General features: G+C 35.9%; 1 protein-coding gene across 5 annotated transcripts; it reads right to left on the reverse strand.

Annotated features, from left to right (window-relative positions):
• Window positions 1-4,267: 4,267 nt before the first annotated feature.
• NSMCE4A (NSE4 homolog A, SMC5-SMC6 complex component) lies at window positions 4,268-18,624 on the reverse strand. Of its 5 annotated transcripts, none has more exons than XM_081955679.1 (11): window positions 17,484-18,624; window positions 16,765-16,845; window positions 10,641-10,771; window positions 9,369-9,520; window positions 8,330-8,429; window positions 7,593-7,683; window positions 6,942-7,036; window positions 6,287-6,335; window positions 6,046-6,134; window positions 5,504-5,587; window positions 4,268-5,395 (listed from the first exon to the last, which is right to left on the reverse strand). In XM_081955679.1, the coding sequence occupies exons 1-10, from the start codon at window positions 17,539-17,541 to the stop codon at window positions 5,522-5,524; spliced, it is 912 nt and encodes a 303-aa protein (XP_081811805.1). In that variant the 5' UTR covers window positions 17,542-18,624; the 3' UTR covers window positions 4,268-5,395; window positions 5,504-5,521. The 5 variants fall into 5 exon arrangements, with proteins under 5 accessions (XP_081811805.1, XP_081811804.1, XP_081811803.1 ...); XM_081955678.1 differs by having other exon boundaries at window positions 5,499-5,587; window positions 10,641-10,801; window positions 17,484-18,623; XM_081955677.1 differs by having other exon boundaries at window positions 10,641-10,801; window positions 17,484-18,620.
• Window positions 18,625-19,123: the final 499 nt, after the last annotated feature.

Genomic DNA, 19,123 nt, shown 5'->3' on the forward strand with positions numbered 1-19,123 from the left:
TTACTTTTATCCCTGTGCTTGGTGTGACGGCCTCCAGAAGCTTAACTGGATAACTAAAGAGAGTTTATTTCTTTATTTCTTCAAGCTATTTAGCTCTCATCAGCTAGCCATACCCTTACTGGGATTTTAACTTGGGCATACCAGTGGTTGTAACACAAATACATACACACACATTCAGGAATCACTAGGTCTTCGTATCTTCCCTACAGTGTTTTGGAAACAACAGGATCCCTCGGTCCAGAAAGTAAAATGTTGCAGAGTTATAGTAGGTCAACTTTATCTTCAGACAAATAAATGTAACAAAAGGTAATGTTTCTGTTCTACTCCTAAAGACTAGGAAGAACTTGAGGAATTTTCTTTCAGGTGCCAAGGTTAATCTGGAGATGCCATTTTTTTGTGTTTCCTTGGTCACAAAAAAAGAAAAGGCTGCCCAAAAGGCAGAGGTTAAAAGTGAATATCTGAAAAAGCCTGCCAGTCACTTCAGGAAAGTAGGACCCTAGGTCCCAAGAGTAAAAGTCCAATTTTATAGTAATAGACAGTGCATATTACAGTGATGTGTGGGCTTTTGTAGTGTTAAATTGCCTACTCTGCTCTTACATTGGTAGCACATATCTCTAAGCTTTCTCTTTGTTGATAAGGATCATCATCTTATTGGGCATTGGGTGGCTTTTTAAAAATAAAGTGTGGAGGAGTAATTCAACTAGCAAATGAGCAATTAATGTAGCTTTTGCCATCCTCCTTTTGGGCTACATTAATTTACCAAGACACAATTGTTTGGTATATGCTCCACTAGTCACTGCTGATTGTTACATAGCTGACAACCAACAATGGTCATTTGGGAGTTCTTTTTTGCACCCTCATATATAGCTCCAATGTGGAGCTTTCCTCATCCCCAGGAAATAAACAGTCATAGCCATACAGCTGCAGAATTCTCTGTCCTCAGAGGAAGTGTTTTTCCACAGCTTACACATTTTATGTAGGGTGGATTCTCCTGTATTTTCAACAGATCCACGAAAGTAAACATACTTCATTCCCCACATTCATCCTGCTTCAGCTCACAGTTGAGGACTGATTGCCTCATTGTACAGGTGCATTTTTTTGCAGCTCACAGTTGAGGACTGATTGCCTCATTGTACAGGTGCATTTTTTTGTTTTGAAAATTCATCCAGCACTATATTTCTTAAGATCTTCACATGTATTATCTTTGACAGGATGTGTGCTGCTGCTGTTTTAAATTAACAATATTATCCATTTATGTATAGAAGCTGTTAGGAATGTAAACTAACGGTTGGGTCAGCAATATATAAGCCATGAAAGTAGTACTGTTTCTTTAAGTACTGCTGTAATGGGATTGGTTGCTGTTACCTCAAGCAGCCATAAGATGGAGCCAGAATGACTGTTAGATGCTGATCGTTAGATGCTTGTAGATGTATCATAAGTTACTGTGAGTTTTGCTACTGTTAGTGACTTTGTGTGCTGAACTGGTTATACTGGACTGTGTTTGATGGATCACTCCTTAACTGAGAACATTGATAACTGACTGACTGAACCATGTGTAAATTGAACTCTGAATATCTCTATTTTCCACATAAGTAAAATACTATTACTTTTACTATTCGGTGTCCCTGTATGCTGGTTTGTGCATGTTCTTCCACACCACTCTCATTACGCTTCTCAGCCCATTCGCTCTCCTAACAGGGAGCTTACCTAACAGCAGCAATAAATCATAATAAACGGCACTGTCTGGTTGGTTTCCACTAAACTTTTTTCTCCACATCCTTTCAGAAAAGATCTGTTCATATAAAAGCAATGAAGAAACTAGAAAACCCTGCATGTTTGTGTCTGGGGCCTGGGAGTTGCACATTTTTCCCAAATGATTTTCCATTTCCCAAATCATTATTTTCTTGCTATATACATTATATTATGTGTGTATAGTGAGTTGATTCTTTGCATCTATTCTTTTCTGAATGCCTTAGTATTCATATAATTTGAAGTCAAACTGTGTTCTGTTAATTTTTTAGCACAAAGTGACAATGTATCTACTTCTGAGATATGCTGCAGAAGCTGGATATGGCAAGATCAGAAGTACATATTATCATTTTGTCATATGGGTTTAGAGACATAGAGAGAATGAGAAATATAGTCCTTGCTTATCCAGCTTTCAACAAACATATATTCAGTTATGATGGTGCTGAACAAAAGGTCTTATGAACAGTCCTCTAGCTTCTGGCCTTTGCGGTGGCCCAAGGTCATGTGAACAAAATTCAGTCCTGTCACGTTTACAACCGCAGTGGACCTTTGTTCTCTTTGCCTCCCTACTTCCAGTAGGTTCACCATCTTGGTCATGCAAGGGGAGATGCTGTGGAAATGTTTAATAGATCAGCGATCCCCAATCTTTCTGGCTTGGTAGCACAACATGGGAAGGGGGGAGGAGTTGGTTCTGTGAAAGTGGTAGGCGTGTGCATGCAAGCACACACAACTCCATTTGTATGAGTGGCCCAGGGATTGGGGATCCCTGAAGGTAGTATAGTCCACCAGTTAAGAACTATGGGCTGTGCCACATCAAACTACTGATCAGGACTTCCTTTCATGTACCTGCCAAGCCCTCCTTTCACAAAACAACCAGTACAAAAGGAGCTGGTGCAAATGGCAGTTTTGACTGCACCAGTTAGGAAAGGAAACTCTGGCCAGCACGCAAAAGGAGGAGCCAGGTGGTAATGATGGGCAGTGCAGCCAATGGCCAGGGTAATTGATGGATCAGAAGTCAAAAGTAGGGAGATGGAGGAGGGAGAGAGGTTGCTGGGAAGAATTGGAGGCAGTCCCTTACCTTCTTCTAAGAAGCCAGGTGAGTACTTGCTTAACGACCATGTGGATTGTTCAGATTCTCAGGACTGCCCTCCCCAAGTTGAGCGGTCATGTGACATTTCACTTAACCGGATCACTTGGCATTAAGTGAGGGCTACTTGTACTTCAATAATTACTGGCTTTTGATTATGTGCCATCAAGTTGCCAATTGCCTTTAGTTAATCCACTATTTAATCCTTATTTAAATTGTTCCACTCACAGGTGTGGAATACTTTTCTAGATGTGAAGAAATAACATTGCAGATTCAGAGTAAGATATTTAAGAGATGTGATCAATAAAAGGAGATGAAATATTCTTTGTACTTTGAGTTCATATCATCATATTGTAACATGAATACTAAAGACGAAATGTATATACCACCTAACCACAATGGCCCTGGCACATTACAAGCAGTCCTCGACTTACAAAAAAGTTACAAGCCCCACTTCCAAAGGTATTTACAATCCGATTCAAAATTCTCACTGCCCCACCCCAAGGTCATTTTGGGAACATGGCAACTGGCCTGCATTTACAGCTATTTACAGCACCCTCATCATGACCAGAATTTACATTTTTTGCTGTTAACTTGTGTTTAATTTCAGTTTCCAGCAAAATAACATCCATTCACTTAAAGACCATGCAAAAAAGGTCGTAAAATCAGGCATGATCACATGATGACCCACTTAATGACTGTTACAATTTACAACTGGTATTCCTTGCTCAATTACTCCTACGTTGAGCACAATTTGTATTCATTAAATAACAGTAGTATATGATTAAAGGTATTTTTTCAAGAGACAGCTGGACTCTCTTGTTCTTTGAAAATGTTTCACTTCTCATCCAAGAATCTTCTTCAGTTCTGAATGGATTGGGGGGGGGGGGGGATGGAAGGATTTTCAGCAGCATCAATTGTCACCTACAATGCTGTGAAATATCTAACCACCTAATCAGCTCTTCTAATCGGCAATACCACCCATCACATCAACAAGTCACAGGACTTTGCCAGCAAGGTTTGCAAACTAAAACTGGACCCTAAAATTAATTTATTAAGACTGCATGTTCATTGGCATTTATTAATGCAGTCAGACTACAACTGTCTAAAATCTGCTCATTTGGATTCAAAAATAAATCTCCTTGATGCATTTATATTACGTTTAATTTGTATGATGCCCATATGCATATTAAAAATCTAGTAATGGAATAATATATGCTAGGAATGGAAGAATACCATAGAATTTTATAAGTTAACAATTAATTCAGCTTCACCTATTTTGGGTATCAGCTATAATACCACTACACTTTGTTACCTCATGCAGCTTTCCAAGAAAATACTTATAAAAGAGTAATTTATAAGGTGCAGGGTAGTTTACCAGCATCTACTAGACTGTACCTTTAGTCCAAAAAGTATTTTCAAAGGCAAAGCTTCTATGTTATCATCTGTATTTAATATTTGTATTCATTATTCTGTAAAGGTTAACAAGCTTGCGCAACTCAAAAATGACTACAGAAACATTTGAAATTGTTAATCTTAAACATACAACCCATTGCAAAAGTGTATCAAAGTGTTTAATTCCAAGTGGTTGCTTCTGCCAAAGTTTCAATAATATGGAGTGACATCCACAAATAACTTTGTTCTTGTAAGCCACTTCTCAACAACATTCTACTTCATCCTTCTTTTCACCATAAACATTTGAATCCTTATGTTAAATGCAGAATTACACCCAAATGGTATGATGGAGGAAAACAAAATATTTCAACTAGGAAAGTACATTCTATGAAGTAGAGCGCCTGGTACACTTCTCTTCTCAGCCTTTCTTTCTTCTTGGTCTTGCATTTCCACTCCCCATTTTTCTTCTCTACACCACCATTCACAAATAATGTGGTTCAAAATCTATGGAACTATAAATAAGATCTATAAAAGTGCATATTCTCCCGAACTAAGATATAATTAACACATACTGCTGCAACATAAAGGAACTGGGAGAGTACCATTCTAGTCCTTTAACATTTAAATGGTTTTAGGCACAACTATCTCTGTCTCTCAATATGAATCTCCTTGGACATTAAAGATTAATTTAAAAAGGATCTTTAACACAGTCTTTTTCAGGCACATAAAAGAAGGCATGTTCTGCATCACTCCAAAATACAGAGCAAACTCCCCTGGAAACTCTTTCCACCTCTGAAGACTGATCAAATGTCTTCTTTACTGAGATGTATCATATTTTGTTTGTATTGTTAGATAACTTTTTGCTTTATGGAAAAGTGAAATATAAATTCAAACAACATAATGTTGACCAAATGAATGTGTAATAAGACAAAGCCGATTCAGAATATAAAAGCTACAATGAAACTAATTTGCTGTTACAGCAAATAAATAATGTACAATATGTTGTATAATACAACATTGTTATTTAGAAAAACTGGATGCATTCCACTTATTCAAGCAAATCTGCAATACTTAAGCAGGAAAGTTTAGCTCATTTCCATCCAAGATCAGGCTGGTTCTTAAACACCTATGGAGGATACCTGTGTAAAAGAATGAGGTTGAAATCTGCAAAAGATAGATAAAGTGCAAGTTAGCCCAAACTAACAATTATTGTGCTTGAATATCAACAACAAAAATGATATTAAAAAAAATAAACAAAAAATAGTACCTTACATTCAGATCAGCTTCATCTCATGTCTGTGACTGTGCAACAGGTGGAATCATTGGCTGTGAAATTTCAAATATCTCCACAATATTCTATGTGAAAATAAAAATGTGAAGTCTTTTAATCTATAGTATTATAGATAAAAATGTGCATTAATAAGCATATCTAACTTTCAGCCACCATTAGTTAAAATATTAAGCTGTTAAATGCAGTTATGTATATTGCAAGTTAACAGAGCTTCTGACTAACATTTATTTTTACCATACAATGTAAACTCTGGATATGTATTGCAATTTTTTTTAAAGATGGAAGACTGTATAAAATACATAAATGAAATACACTGCTACTTTGATCAACAGCCTGTCTTATACACATTGAAAGAAGAATATATATTTTCCCCTTCAAAATTACAGAACCAGGAAATTGCCTTTCCATATTTTTAAGATCTAAATAATATAGATCTGCTAATCATAGTTGTAGCATTTTAGGTAGAAAAACGCAGTTCAGGAATATTTAAAATAACTTCTGGAAATAAAATAATTAACTATACCATCCATTCTTGATAGCTCATTGATATGACGGCTTGCTTCCGTGCTTGAGAATCCTCATAATTTTCTACTCCTTGTGGACGTAAAGGTTCTAGGAAAATATTTTATTTTTAGAACACATGTTTATATTTAAAGAAATAAAAAATCAATTTCATTAAAACAATATAAATTCAAGTATATGTCAAATTAAGAGACAAAGACATTTTAAAACAATTCCTAGTGTTAGAAATATTGCAACATTACCTATTATAGGAAGCTTATCTTGATCCAGTTTTATTCTTGCAAGTCCATCCTAGGAAAAAAAAGTTCAATTTACCCCTAAGAAAGCAAACCTATCAGAAACAGGTTATGGAATATGAAATATATTTTGTGGGCTGAATTCAACAGCAATAAGAATGATAAACAAATTTAGCCACATATTATTTGCTTGACTTTGATTAAGTTAATTTTATGATTACAACCAGTTATATGAAATAGACTACGATTCAGTTATGGTTTAGTACAAAAAGCAAATCCAGTCATTCAGGAATTAGTTCCAGTTTTAATCTTTTAAATAGTAAATAAATGTAAGATTTAAAACCAACGTATTTCCATTAAGAAAAAATCCAATCAGATTTTTTTTAAAAAAAAACATGATCCATATTTCAAGTGTCTAAATATCATAATATATTATTTATAATTATCAAGCTTCTTTCAAAATCAATTTATTACCACTGATTTACAAAAGTGAGGTTAGTAAATTATAAACATACATCAAACTATTTCTATTACATAAGAGATGAAAGAAGAATTAGTCAACTAGCAGTCCTCCAACATGGAGGGTCCAAATCTTGTGCTTATATTTGTGGCACAATACATTTTGCTTTTATAATTAAGGGAGTAAATTGTTTTTCCTTACCCTTATTAAGAAGGAGACATGAAACATATTTTCCACGGTTCGTGAGAAAGAATTTGGGTCTGTCACAAACTCAAGGAAGGATATTGGGGTAGAAGCTATAACGTAAAAACAACATACTTTTAATATTGATACATTCATTTAGCCCTTCAGCCTATTTCTAGTTTATTTTCTGTGTTCAACATCATTTAACTATAATTCATCTATGAATGGAAAAAATTTCCAAGTCCACATTTAATAGTTTTCACTATTCCTTTTTTAAATTTAAAGGTAGGTCTAATCATGGTCTGCATCAGAATGAGAAATGTAAACTGAATTTTCTTAACAAACCTTAGACATATGCTATCTAAATGAATTTCCTCCACAAAAGTATTATCATAACATCAGATTGAGGAATATGTATATATAGAGCCAAATTAATGTAACTGAGCATTTGCAGTACAAATATCACAATGAAAATTAAGCTAATTGCAGAAAAAACACAGCTAAATGTTTGAAGCATACAATCTCTTTACAACTTCAAATGATCTTTTCTGCAAACATTTTTGTTCTGACATAGCATCCTCGATCTTATACTCTTCGTATCCTAGCCACCATAACAATACTTAAAGGAAAGAGAGGCATCTATGCGAATGCTGAATTCCATTAACTTACGCTCTTCTGCGTAATAGGCTTGTAAGAATCCCAAAATCCGTTCTACTTCCTTTTCAGTAGCTTCTTGATGAGACTCTTCCATTTTCTTTAACTAAAAAAGGAATTAATTTAACAAGCTATATTTTATGACAATGTTATAACAGTCTTCCCCTTCCATTATAATATTCTTAATTTCTTTTTAAAATGTTGCAGTTTTCCTTAAAGCATACTTTATTATGGTTCCTCATAACCAGCAATACTTTCATCAATGTAAACTTGATTTCTGGGATAAATGAAATGATTTTTAAAAAGAGTAAATATCTGAAGATGAGGATTTTCTTTCTCTTTCCTAATAGATATGTGATGTATGCAAACATTCTCTTATCTAACCGATAAGGAGAATGTGCAAAAATTGAACTGACCTCAAATAATTCAACTGATATGAATAAGCTTTTATATAAAGAATAAGCTTTTAAAGTTGACTTTAAAGTTTTATGCACCATTTACAAATTACAATAATCAACTGCTTCAAAGGACAATTTTTTTCAATGTATGTATATTAGAAGATTATTGGGGTAACTATTACAATGTACAATGTCAGAACCAAACGTCTTCAAAAAATCATTATTCATCCTAGAGCTTTGTTATAACAACAAAAAATATTTACGTGTCCTCTTCTGTTACTGTGCTATGAATTTCAGCTAGAAGTTTCTCATCCCCAAAGTAACATTAGACTTTACTTCTCATATGTAACTCACTTGTGCAGGCATTACTCTGTTTCCATCTGAAGTTGCCTTCTTTCGTTGCCTTTCAATTCGTGGCCTTTCAACAGGAGGATCAGGAGTAAATGTGCCTAACCTAAGCCAATGAAAACATTGTTAATTCCTTATGTAACGTTCCAAATAATCTGAAGACATAATAATTTTGCAAACATGGCCAAGAAACTAGAAGGATGCAACAGAAGCCCTCTCCCCCCCCAAAAAAAACCCCACCCCGTTTGAACTGCTGAGAGATTAAGATTTTTTTTCAGTTTCATGCCTTCAGACCTAATCAAGTTTTGATGTTAGAGTCATGGCAGAATAATGCATATGAATGCAAAATATTAGTCTGGTTGCTCTCAACTATACACATTTCTTGCTCTTATTTCAAATTTTAAAATGTTATTACCCAAGAGCAGGGATCTCCGAATTTGGGAACTTTAAGACTTGTGGACTTCAACTCCCAAAATTCTGGCTGGGGAATTCTGGGAGTTGAAGTCCACAAGTCTTAAAGTTCCCAAACTTGGAGACCCCTGCCTAAGAGCAACAAAAGGAAACAAAAGGAGAACATCTTTAAAGCACTTTGGAAAGAATACCAATTATGGAATAAATTAGGGTCAATAGCATTTTCTATCAAGAAACCTCCTTGCCCCAAACCCATTTGATGTAGGTCACATGGAAGCTAGGAATGACAATATAATAAAAGGTCTTTGGTTTCTTTATCTGCAGAAATCTTACAAGTCCAATCAGATAAAAACATAAAAGCTAGGTATCTTGCTCATTTCAACGAGTGTTCAGGCATTCCAGAAAACTTCCAGAAAATATATGTGAGGCTTTCCAAAGTGCTGAGAACAAACCTCAAAGAGAACAGTAGACAAATTATAATGTGCAAGATTCTTTAATTGGGCTATTCAAGTCCCAAGAAACAAAAAATTCTATAATTGGGCTATTTAAGTCCCAAGCAACAAAAAATCTATAGCATAATTCTTGTGAAAGTTATCGTACCAGACTGAATGATGGATACCACAAATAAACTCACATGAAATGGAAAACTGGTGCCCTCCTAAAGTATTTTTTTGCTTCTTCACCAAGTTTATGCCAAGCATTATTAGGTAAGAATCCACTAGCAACCTGTTCTTCTTCACTATCACTTTCATCTACTTCCAAACGATTTAGACCCATAAGTGATAACTGTAGAAGAAATATATTACGGTATCAATTTGTATTTTTATACAAAATAATTACAATACAAAATTAGAATTTAATTCAAGAAGAAATATGTTAAGGTGCACAACATTTTGAAGGTATTTGTAATATGCTTATGAAGTTACCTTTATATTTAAATCTATACAGAATGATACTACAGTGTATTGCAACTTTGATCTGAAAATACATCTTAATCAATTTATCTTGTTTTTTTTTAAACAGGGAACTCCGTTTAAAATATGTGGTGTATGTTATCTCCCTGCACAAACCGTTCCCCCACCCCCTCACCACCATCTCCAAAAATGCAGAACTATTTACATAACTGAAATTGAGGAGGCAGCCAATTCTCTTTGAAGTGGTACAAAGAACTATTTGAATTGCCTTAACTACTATAATATATGATTTCATACAAGACAAGCAGACAAATATGTTCCCCTCACCCCCCCAAATCCAAACTACTAGCAAGTCTGGCCTGTGATGCCAGGTTAAAAAAATGAAAATCTAAAGAAACCTCAGCAGTAATTTTTAATTTTCTTTGGTTCATGACTGGTGATGGAGCAAAAATGAACTGTGACACACGGTTTACAATTCTAATTACCCAGTACAGCCAAATAATTCTACAGGATAAAAAAAATATTTGGATCACTACATTTTTGATACTGCAGTTTGATTTTCAATGCTGCAATAATTCACTAATTTGAAGTTAGTGTGATAAAACCAGAGAAGAGGTTATAAAGCCTGATATCCCAAGAGTTACAGCCTGCATTTAAAATAAGCAATGGGGTTCTAACATCTATTAAAATATACCGGTATGATTAATACAACAGCAAGATAAGAGTCTGGTTCCCATGAACTGAAAGACTTCAAGTGCACTGCATACTTTTTTTGCTTTCAGATTCTAAAACTGATATTTCAGCTTATATGAGTGAAATATTTAAGTATACTTTAAATGTTGCTAATAGCTTTGCTAAAAATATTATTTCCCATTTAAACAACGAATACATGATGAGTTACTATAATGAAATGTTGATGGGAACATTATATATATAATTCTATTTAATAAAACAGAAAAGCCTTATATTACTATAGAGCTCATGCAACTTACTAAATCTCCAGCAAATGCAGATGGATCAAATATTGTCATATCTGAGTGTAACTGATTTGCTTTTTCTTTTCCTATATTTGATGCCAAAACTAGGAACTGGGCATCCAAAGCAGCCTCCCTTGCCCAGGATACTGTTTTGAAAGAAGAACAATATTGTTTTGCTAGATTCAAAGGGAATAGAAGACAAGAATGTAATTTTCATTAATATTCAGTTTCTGATGAATGCTTGTTATTTCTGACAATCACAAATTAACTAAATAAGAGTAAGTTAACAATTCAATGGGCTGGAAGAAGGAAAAATGCATTTTTGAGAGAATTCTAAGCAAGATATGCCTCCAATTATTTGCTGTTATGATAGGATATATCTATAATTGGCAATATAGTAGTCCTTGATGTATGACAATTGAGCTCAAAGTTTTTATTGCTAAGCAAGGCAGTTGTTAAGTTTTGCTCCATTTTATGACCTTTCTTGCCAGGTATTAAATGAATCACTGTAGTTGTCAATAACACAGTTGTTAAGTGAATCTTTGCTTCTCGAGATTAACCATTGACTTGGTCCTCAGATTATGACAAAAGGTGTTCATGTGACCCCGGGATACTGCAACTATCATAAATACATGCCAGTTGCCAAATATTCAAATTTTGATCACATGACCATGCAGGTGCTACAACGGTTGTAAATATAAAAAATAGTCATAAGTCATATTTTTCTATCTTAGAATGGTCACTGAATGAATGGTTATAGACGACTACCTATATACAAATAATAATCTATAAAAAACATTGATTTAGTATGGGTCAATTAATTGCATATTTTTGTTGGTGACTATTTTAATATTAACAGCTTAACAATATAAAAACATTGAATTGAATATTGTGGCAATGACAATGCAGCATTGACACTTTACAAGATTTGTTTTAAAAAATCTTGGATAAGTTTAGAATCAAGCCTCAGATTCACAAACACCAAGCTCTGAATTTTTAAAAAATTTCCTAAGCTTCAGAAATTAAGTTTTAAACCTTTCAAGATAACAAGGTAAATCAATGAAGAGTAGTGTCAAGAATGACAATTACATTTCACAATCATGCTTATATTCTTATTAGCAACACAATTACTAACTGGCTAAAAACAATAACATGCAGGTGTACTAGAAGTTTCATTTTTCTCCAAATGAAATCAATTTTAGAGATAGAACCACAGAGCCCCAACAGCCTCTGAAAAATTACAGATTTGTATCTTTTGATAATTTATCTCCAAACATTACCGGATTTCAGCAAGAAATAAGAGTAAATTCCCTCACCCTCACTTATTCTGAAAATTAATATAAGTTCCTCCATGAAGCTTAACCTTCAAGGTTTATCAATCAAGGATTGTCTCTAAAGTGCACTACAATGTCATTAAAAAAGGAACCAAAACAAAGCCCACTATCAATCAGAACTAGGTAGCCATTTGTAGTTGAAAAGGCAGCAAAGATTATGTCTTTATTGATATTACCTTGTAACATTTTTTTTCATTCATATCATAGCATATTGCTTGCTTATTCCATGTGTGATTACTATGTTCATTATTACATTATTATCTTGTAAAAACATGCTGTGGGTTTCTATTAATATGTAAAACAATAAAAACTATTATTCCTTCTGAGTTTCATACTTTATCATTTATATTCTTATTATATCACTTGATGTAACATTTACTGCCCACCAAATATGAAACAAAAATGACACTTATACCTATCAATCAAAAATAAAGTAGCATATCATAAGAAACCACTAGGAGGGAGGAGCCAACGTCGCGATGATACGGACGTGTGCTCTCGATGCTCCGAGACAGCTGCCCATACTTTTGCCGCTGGGTGGTTCAATCGCACCTAAACTGTCCCGTAAAGACAGTGAACAGGAAGAATATGTCTTGCTGATCTCAGGGACACCATTAAGTCCCTGATCGATCCAAGAGAAGTTCTTCAAGCCGGCGACAAAAAGTCCAGCCCCAGGCTGATGAAGTTGGAATGGCTCCGGAACGGAAGGGAAGCGGAAAGAGAAAGTGTGTCCATCTGGTGAGGAAACTCTACTGTTTTGGAAAAGACTGCCCCCCCCAAAATTTTTTAAAGTTAAATCCGAAAGCAGAAGAAAATAAGCAGCGAAATTAACCTACATTGGATTGCTTTGGATAGTGTGTTTCTTTTTCTTTGTAATTTTACTTTGTGGATTGAAGTGCTCGCAACTATTTTTTTAAAAGAGAATGGATCAGTTTTTCTTCTATTTTTTATTTTTATTTTTTAACCTATGGATTAAAGTCTTTTTTATTTCAACAAGGACTTTTATTACTTGCTATTAATTCTATTTAAGAACTCTGTTTCTTTTAAGTTTGAAATAACATTAGAGAGTGGGAAGCAATACTGCCACTTGGAGGCTCGAGGCTTCAGTTTTTGAAACAATGCAAACAATCCCTTTTCCTTTTGATCTCACTGACTGTATCTCAAGGCCTGGCAACTTGTTTATGGAAAGTGATAAAAGCAAGGGCACGAATTGTTTTTACAGGTGCCCTTTGAAAGTATTACTGGCAGTGGGAGAGAAAAAGAAACAGAACCTTCTTTTCTGAAGATCATAAATGAACTTGTGCTTAAGCTAATTTAATATAAGAAGCCTTGAAAGCCAGAGTGGCAGTATCTACCAGCTTGCCAAAATGGCACAATATTCAAAAGAAACAATAACTTTCCAAAACACCTTGCCTGGAATTCAAAATTTATTAGAAATAACAGAGAGAATTGAGAAGAAGATGGAAAAAATAGAGTTTATAACAGCAAAAAATGATGGGGTCAGAGTCCCAAAAATTGAAGGGGAAAATGATTATAAAGACAAGACAACTGATTATTTTACCAGTGGAGTGAACATAGTTGAAAGTGGGAAAAGGGGAGTATGGAAAACGGAATTAGATCGACAGGAACTATACCCCTGTCCAGGCATGAAAGAAGTAAAAAGAGCAAAAACGATGGATTTAAGGAAAGAACTTCTCAGAAGCAAGATTGACAACCAAAGATAAGCTGATTAAAATAGCAGATGGAGGGCATCGAGATTACTTAAATGATGTTACAGGCAACAAGCTGCGGAGAGAAGTCCACAAAAAATTTATTAAGGAAATAAATAGAAATCAATTCCACAAATGACAAAAGAAATAAGACTGTATTATTACTGGAAGGATACAGGCTGATATATGAAAGTTGATAATAAAAAATTAGTTAATTTTAGTAGTTATTAGTAATTTAGTAATTTCTAGAGTGCTATGTTAAATAAATAATTGATGAGGATAATAAGGTACATACGTGTTGGTTTGATGAGAGGAAATTTGATATAATTAGCAAATGAATTTTTGTTACTAAATAATATCTATAACAATAACAATGAAATGACAAGGGATATAGTGAACTATATATGTACTGGTTTAATAAAAGAAATTGGGATATAAATTGTAAACAGCGATTTGGAAAGGAGGATTAGAAACCTTGTTATCAAACGTAATTAATTTTTAGTTAGAACATGCTATAAAGGGGTAATGTTATTAAATGATATTAGAAATAATTAATGAAATGCTATTATGTGGTTGTGTTTTTAATTTTGGACTATTTCATGCAAAAGGATGTTAAAACAACCAGTCAAATGAGAAACGTGGTATGTTGATAGTAAGATACATAAAGATTTTTGATTTAAAATACCGTATTTATCGGCGTATAACACGCACCTTCATTTTAAGAAGGAAATTTCAGGAAAAAAAATTAAATTTCAAATAAAGAACTTTGAAGCATCTTTTCCCTGAAGACTCATGTTTAGTACATTCAGATGCTTTCTTTCCCCTTTCCCTCTTACTTGTCTATCCTTCCTTCCACCCTCCCTTCCTCCTTTCCTTCCTTCCTGCCTCCCTTCCAGTTCCCTCCTTCCTCTTTCCTCCTGCCTGCCTCCCTTCCAGTTCCCTCCTTCCTCTTTCCTCCTGCCTGCCTGCCTTCTTTCCCTCCTGCTTATCTATGCTTCCTTCCTTCCTTGCACCTCCCTCCCTTCTGCCTGCCTGCCTTCTTTCCTCTTTCCCTATCCTCCTATCCTTCCTTTCTCCCTCCCTCCTTCCCTGCCTCCCTTCCAGTTCCATCCTTCCCTCCTTCCTTCTGCCTCCTTCCTGCCTGCTTGCCTTCTTTCCTCTTTCCCTCCAGCGTGTCTGCTTTTCCTCTGTGTGTGCGCGCGCGAAAAGGAGGTGGTGGGAGAGAAATTTGAAAGGTCTTCTGCTTTTGGAACTCGGAAATCCCCCCCCCACTCCCCTTTTCCTCCAGCGAGCACGGAGCTTGAAGGAGGAAAAGGGAAAGGAAAAGTGTGAAAAGGAGGTGGTGGGAGAGAAATTTGAAAGGTCTTCTGCTTTTGGAACTCAGAAATCCCCCCCCCACTCCCCTTTTCCTCCAGCGAGCACGGAGCTTGAAGGAGGAAAAGGGAAAGGAAAAGTGTGAAAAGGAGGTGGTGGGAGAGAAATTTGAAAGGTCTTTTGCTTTTGGAACTCAGAAATCCCCCCCCCCCCACTCCCCTTTTCCTCCAGCGAGCACGGAGCTTGAAGGAGGAAAAGGGAAAGGAAAAGCGCGAAACGGAGGTGGTGGGAGAGAAATTTGAAAGGTCTTCTGCTTTTGGAACTCGGAAATCCCCCCCCTCCCCCACTCCCCTTTTCCTCCAGCGAGCACGGAGCTTGAAGGAGGAAAAGGGAAAGGAAAAGCGCGAAACGGAGGTGGTGGGAGAGAAATTTGAAAGGTCTTCTGCTTTTGGAACTCGGAAATCCCCCCCCACTCCCCTTTTCCTCCAGCGAGCACGGAGCTTGAAGGAGGAAAAGGGAAAGGAAAAGCGCGAAACGGAGGTGGTGGGAGAGAAATTTGAAAGGTCTTCTGCTTGCCGTGGGCGGGCTGCATTTACATAGAGCAGGGAGGGCTGTTAAAGGGCCGTATTAAACTGTAAAAACATGGCTTCTTAACATCATATCGACGTATAACACGCATACATCATTTGCCCCCTATTTTTCGGGGGGGAAAGTGCGTGTTATACGCCGATAAATACGGTACATAATGTGATTTGAATTATAAGCAATGACCGTGGAAGAGATGCATGAAAGTTATTTGTAACCAATCGACACACTTCTACAATATGATTAGTGATTAGTAATTTAGTAATCTTTAGTGATAAGTTAAATAAATAATTGATGATAACAAGGTACACACGTGTTGGTTTGAAGAGAGGAAACCTGATATAATTAGCGAATGAATCTATATTAATAAATAACAATTATAATAATAACAATGAAATGACAAGGGATATACTTAACAATATATGTATATGTACTGGCTCAATAAAAGGAATTGGGATACAAATAGTAAACAGCGACTTGGAAAAGAGGATTAGAAATTTTGTTATCAATCATAATTAATTCTTACTTAGAACATGTTATAAAGGTGTAATGTTATTGGATGATATTAGAAAAAATAATGAAATGTCATTATGTGGTTGTGTTTTCAATTTTGGATTATTTTATGCAAAAGGACGTTAAAACAATTATAATAAAATGAGAATTGTGGGATGTTGATAGTTAAGATATATAAAGATTTTTGATTTAAAATATACAATGTGATATGAATTATAAGTAATGACTGTGGAAGAGATGCACGAAAGTTATTTGTAACCAATCGACACACTTCTACAATATGTAATGAAAGATTATTTTGTGTGTGTTGTGTTTGTGTTGAACCAAAAATAAAAAAAATCTTTTCAGAAAAGAAAGAAACCACTAGAGAGGAAAGATATTAGATTGAATTTTAAATTGCTTTTAATTACAGGGAAATAATTTTAAGAAAATAAAGTAATTTTCCTCTCTGCTGGCTCTTCTAGTTACTTCAGGCCCATAGAAAATTAAACTTCATGCTTTCTGAAGAATACAGGTAGCCACTATTAATAAACAAAATTATTTATATTTTCCTCACTAGAATAAGTTGAATGTATTAAAGTGGCAATGTGACACATATTCTTTTTTTTTTTTATTTGAAGCTTCTAGAAATTTATAGAAAAGCAAGCACTGAAAAAATGGCTTTTGGAATAATTCTCATCCTACCTCCAGAGAACAGTTTATCTGCATCTTCTAGAGCTTCTGTCAATTTATCATTATTGCTGCTCACCATCATCTCATGGTTTTCTAATAAAACAGGGGAAAAACCATATTTAATCATTGAGAAACCCAAACCAAAAAGGCCACCCCGTTAAAACCAATACACCAATTTGCAAGATAAGAGTTCCACTTCTTGAAGCACAAGATGCACAAAGATTACAATTAAGATTTATATTTAGAATACATGTTAATAAAGATTTGGTCACCCTCCCCGCAACTGAGGCATTTAGACTTCATCCCTTTAGAAGAATGAAGATTTGGGAAAGGAATCTCAGAATGGCGGGGGCTCTCAAGCGCCATCATCTCCAAACCAAACAGCAAAGTGGGGGCGGAAAAGATGCAAGACTGGAATGCACCCCATCCATCTTCCCCAAACAGGAAAAAGGATTCCCAAACAGGAGAAGAGCAGACATCTACGTATTGCACCCTTGTCTCGCACGATCCTAAGACACATCAGTCTAACACTGATGATGTTAACTAGTTTGGGTAAAGAAACGTCTGCAAGAGAATAAGGAAGCTCGAAGACGCACCAAGGACGCACCGCCTCCATGCAGACAGGGTTGGGCGGCAGCGACCGACCCAAGGCCACCAGGCCGGTTTCCTGGATCAACCAGGATTACTTGGCGCCATTTTTCTCCTAATGGGGGAGGGGGGGAGGAACTTACGCTGAACGGTAGAAATTAGTTCTCGGTACTGTTGGCGGATAATGCGGCGCGTCGTCATTTCGTCAGATTCCTCCCCGGAAGTTTTCACCTCGAAACGGAACCAGGCGGACGTTAAGGGCCCAATCCCCGGTTTCTGGAGCAGCCAGACATGACATTAGAAACTCAGCCAGCGAAAAGATGAGGCGCCGCTCCCGGTTCCGCCTGGGCCTCTGGCTTCAAAGACCGCCTTCCCCTCTCTCCCTCCCCAGCTGTTCTTCCTCGCGCATTGAACGCCGGGAAAAGGGGGCGGCGCGAAGTCTGACCTAGAGATAAATAACGGAGAGAGAACTCTCAAGGTCAAGAGGGGAGTCGCTGTTGTCACAATAGATTTTAGAACGAGGCAGAGTCATTTCGCCGTAATGGAATAGGAATGAGTGTGGCGTCTCTAACAAATGCTTTGATAACGATAATTGATAAGGAACTGGCGAACAGCCCTCGAAAACATCGGCTGTAAATCTCGCTGCAGTATTAGTTCTTGCGGTGACAGGTAATAAAAGTTAAGAGAGCTCTAAATTAACGAAAAAGTTGGCTTCTGTAGCTGTGGTAGGCCGAGATATCTAAAGCCAGGGATCTGATCCCCGAAAGCTTTCTGAACGTTGACGGCAAGCCGGAAGGTTCAAGTCAGAACGCGAAGGTTGCGGTGTCCAATGTTTGATAGTGGTGGATTACTCAGCTGTTTTAAGATACGGTACGTGAATTTCAACGTGATGGCTGGGGAATTCTGGGAGTTGAAGTCCACACATTTAAAAGCTGAGTTGGAGAAACGCTCACCTGGAAGAGTGAACGAAGGAGTTGTGCGTCTTTTCTCGGCAAGACCAGCGGGGAAAACATAGCGTTTGCCCCCTGCACGTGCCAGTTTCGGGCTGTTTTCTCCATAAATATTGGCGGATGATACAGGTCGTCATTGGATATATAAATAAACTTATTTTTTCAGGAAGATGGTGCTCAGTTTGCTTAAATGCCTGTCTTTCAAAACGAAGATTAATGGCATTGGTTCACAGCGCCACATAGTGGCAGGTTTTTAAGTCGCCTCCTTTTCAACAAGAAATGCTATTTTAGAAATGATCTCGTTGCATTTAGGCTATTGGAGATGCATGAAGTTAATGCTTTTTTTAAAAAAAAAAGATTTTTACATTTCGGGTAAAAAGCAATTACATGTATTAACTCAATTTCGTATTTTCAGATATATATTTTTTTGAAGTTTATATCTTCACCACATGGCAATTGACTTCTGTACTAAAGAAATTGACTTGCAGTACAATCAAAAGACAAACATACTTTATAAAGCATGGGAAAGTCAAACATACTTTAACTATTCACTAATTATAAATCAGATGATTTATGAATCATGGCATAAATTGTAAATAAACATTTTTGTCTTTTCCAGCATTTTTTCATTTATAATTTTATGTATTTTTATTTTGTCTCTGTGTGTATATATAAACTAAATGTTAAAGCATGCAGTAGAAAATTAAGGATATCTAGAAAAGAAATTTGCTCTTGTTTTCTTAATTTAGTTGTATCTAAGAGTCAGATAACACTGCTGAATGAAAGTACACAATAATTGAATTCTGTTTTTGTTTTTTGTTTTTTTAGGAAAA

The sequence above is a fragment of the Natrix helvetica genome (assembly GCF_964273705.1).
Source record: "Natrix helvetica genome assembly, chromosome: 5".
Taxonomy (NCBI): Eukaryota; Metazoa; Chordata; class Lepidosauria; order Squamata; family Natricidae; genus Natrix; species Natrix helvetica.

What these genes read in the sequence shown, in the direction of transcription:
- NSMCE4A (XM_081955678.1), bottom strand. Translation starts at nt 17,541, where the DNA reads ATGACGACGCGCCGCATTATCCGCCAACAGTACCGAGAACTAATTTCT. An exon ending in ACTAATTTCTACCGTTCAGC is followed by an intron (nt 16,846 to 17,483) that starts GTAAGTTCCTCC and finishes CTGTTTTATTAG; the next exon opens with AAAACCATGAGATGATGGTG. An exon ending in AGATAAACTGTTCTCTGGAG is followed by an intron (nt 10,802 to 16,764) that starts GTAGGATGAGAA and finishes CTTTGAATCTAG; the next exon opens with CAAAACAATATTGTTCTTCT.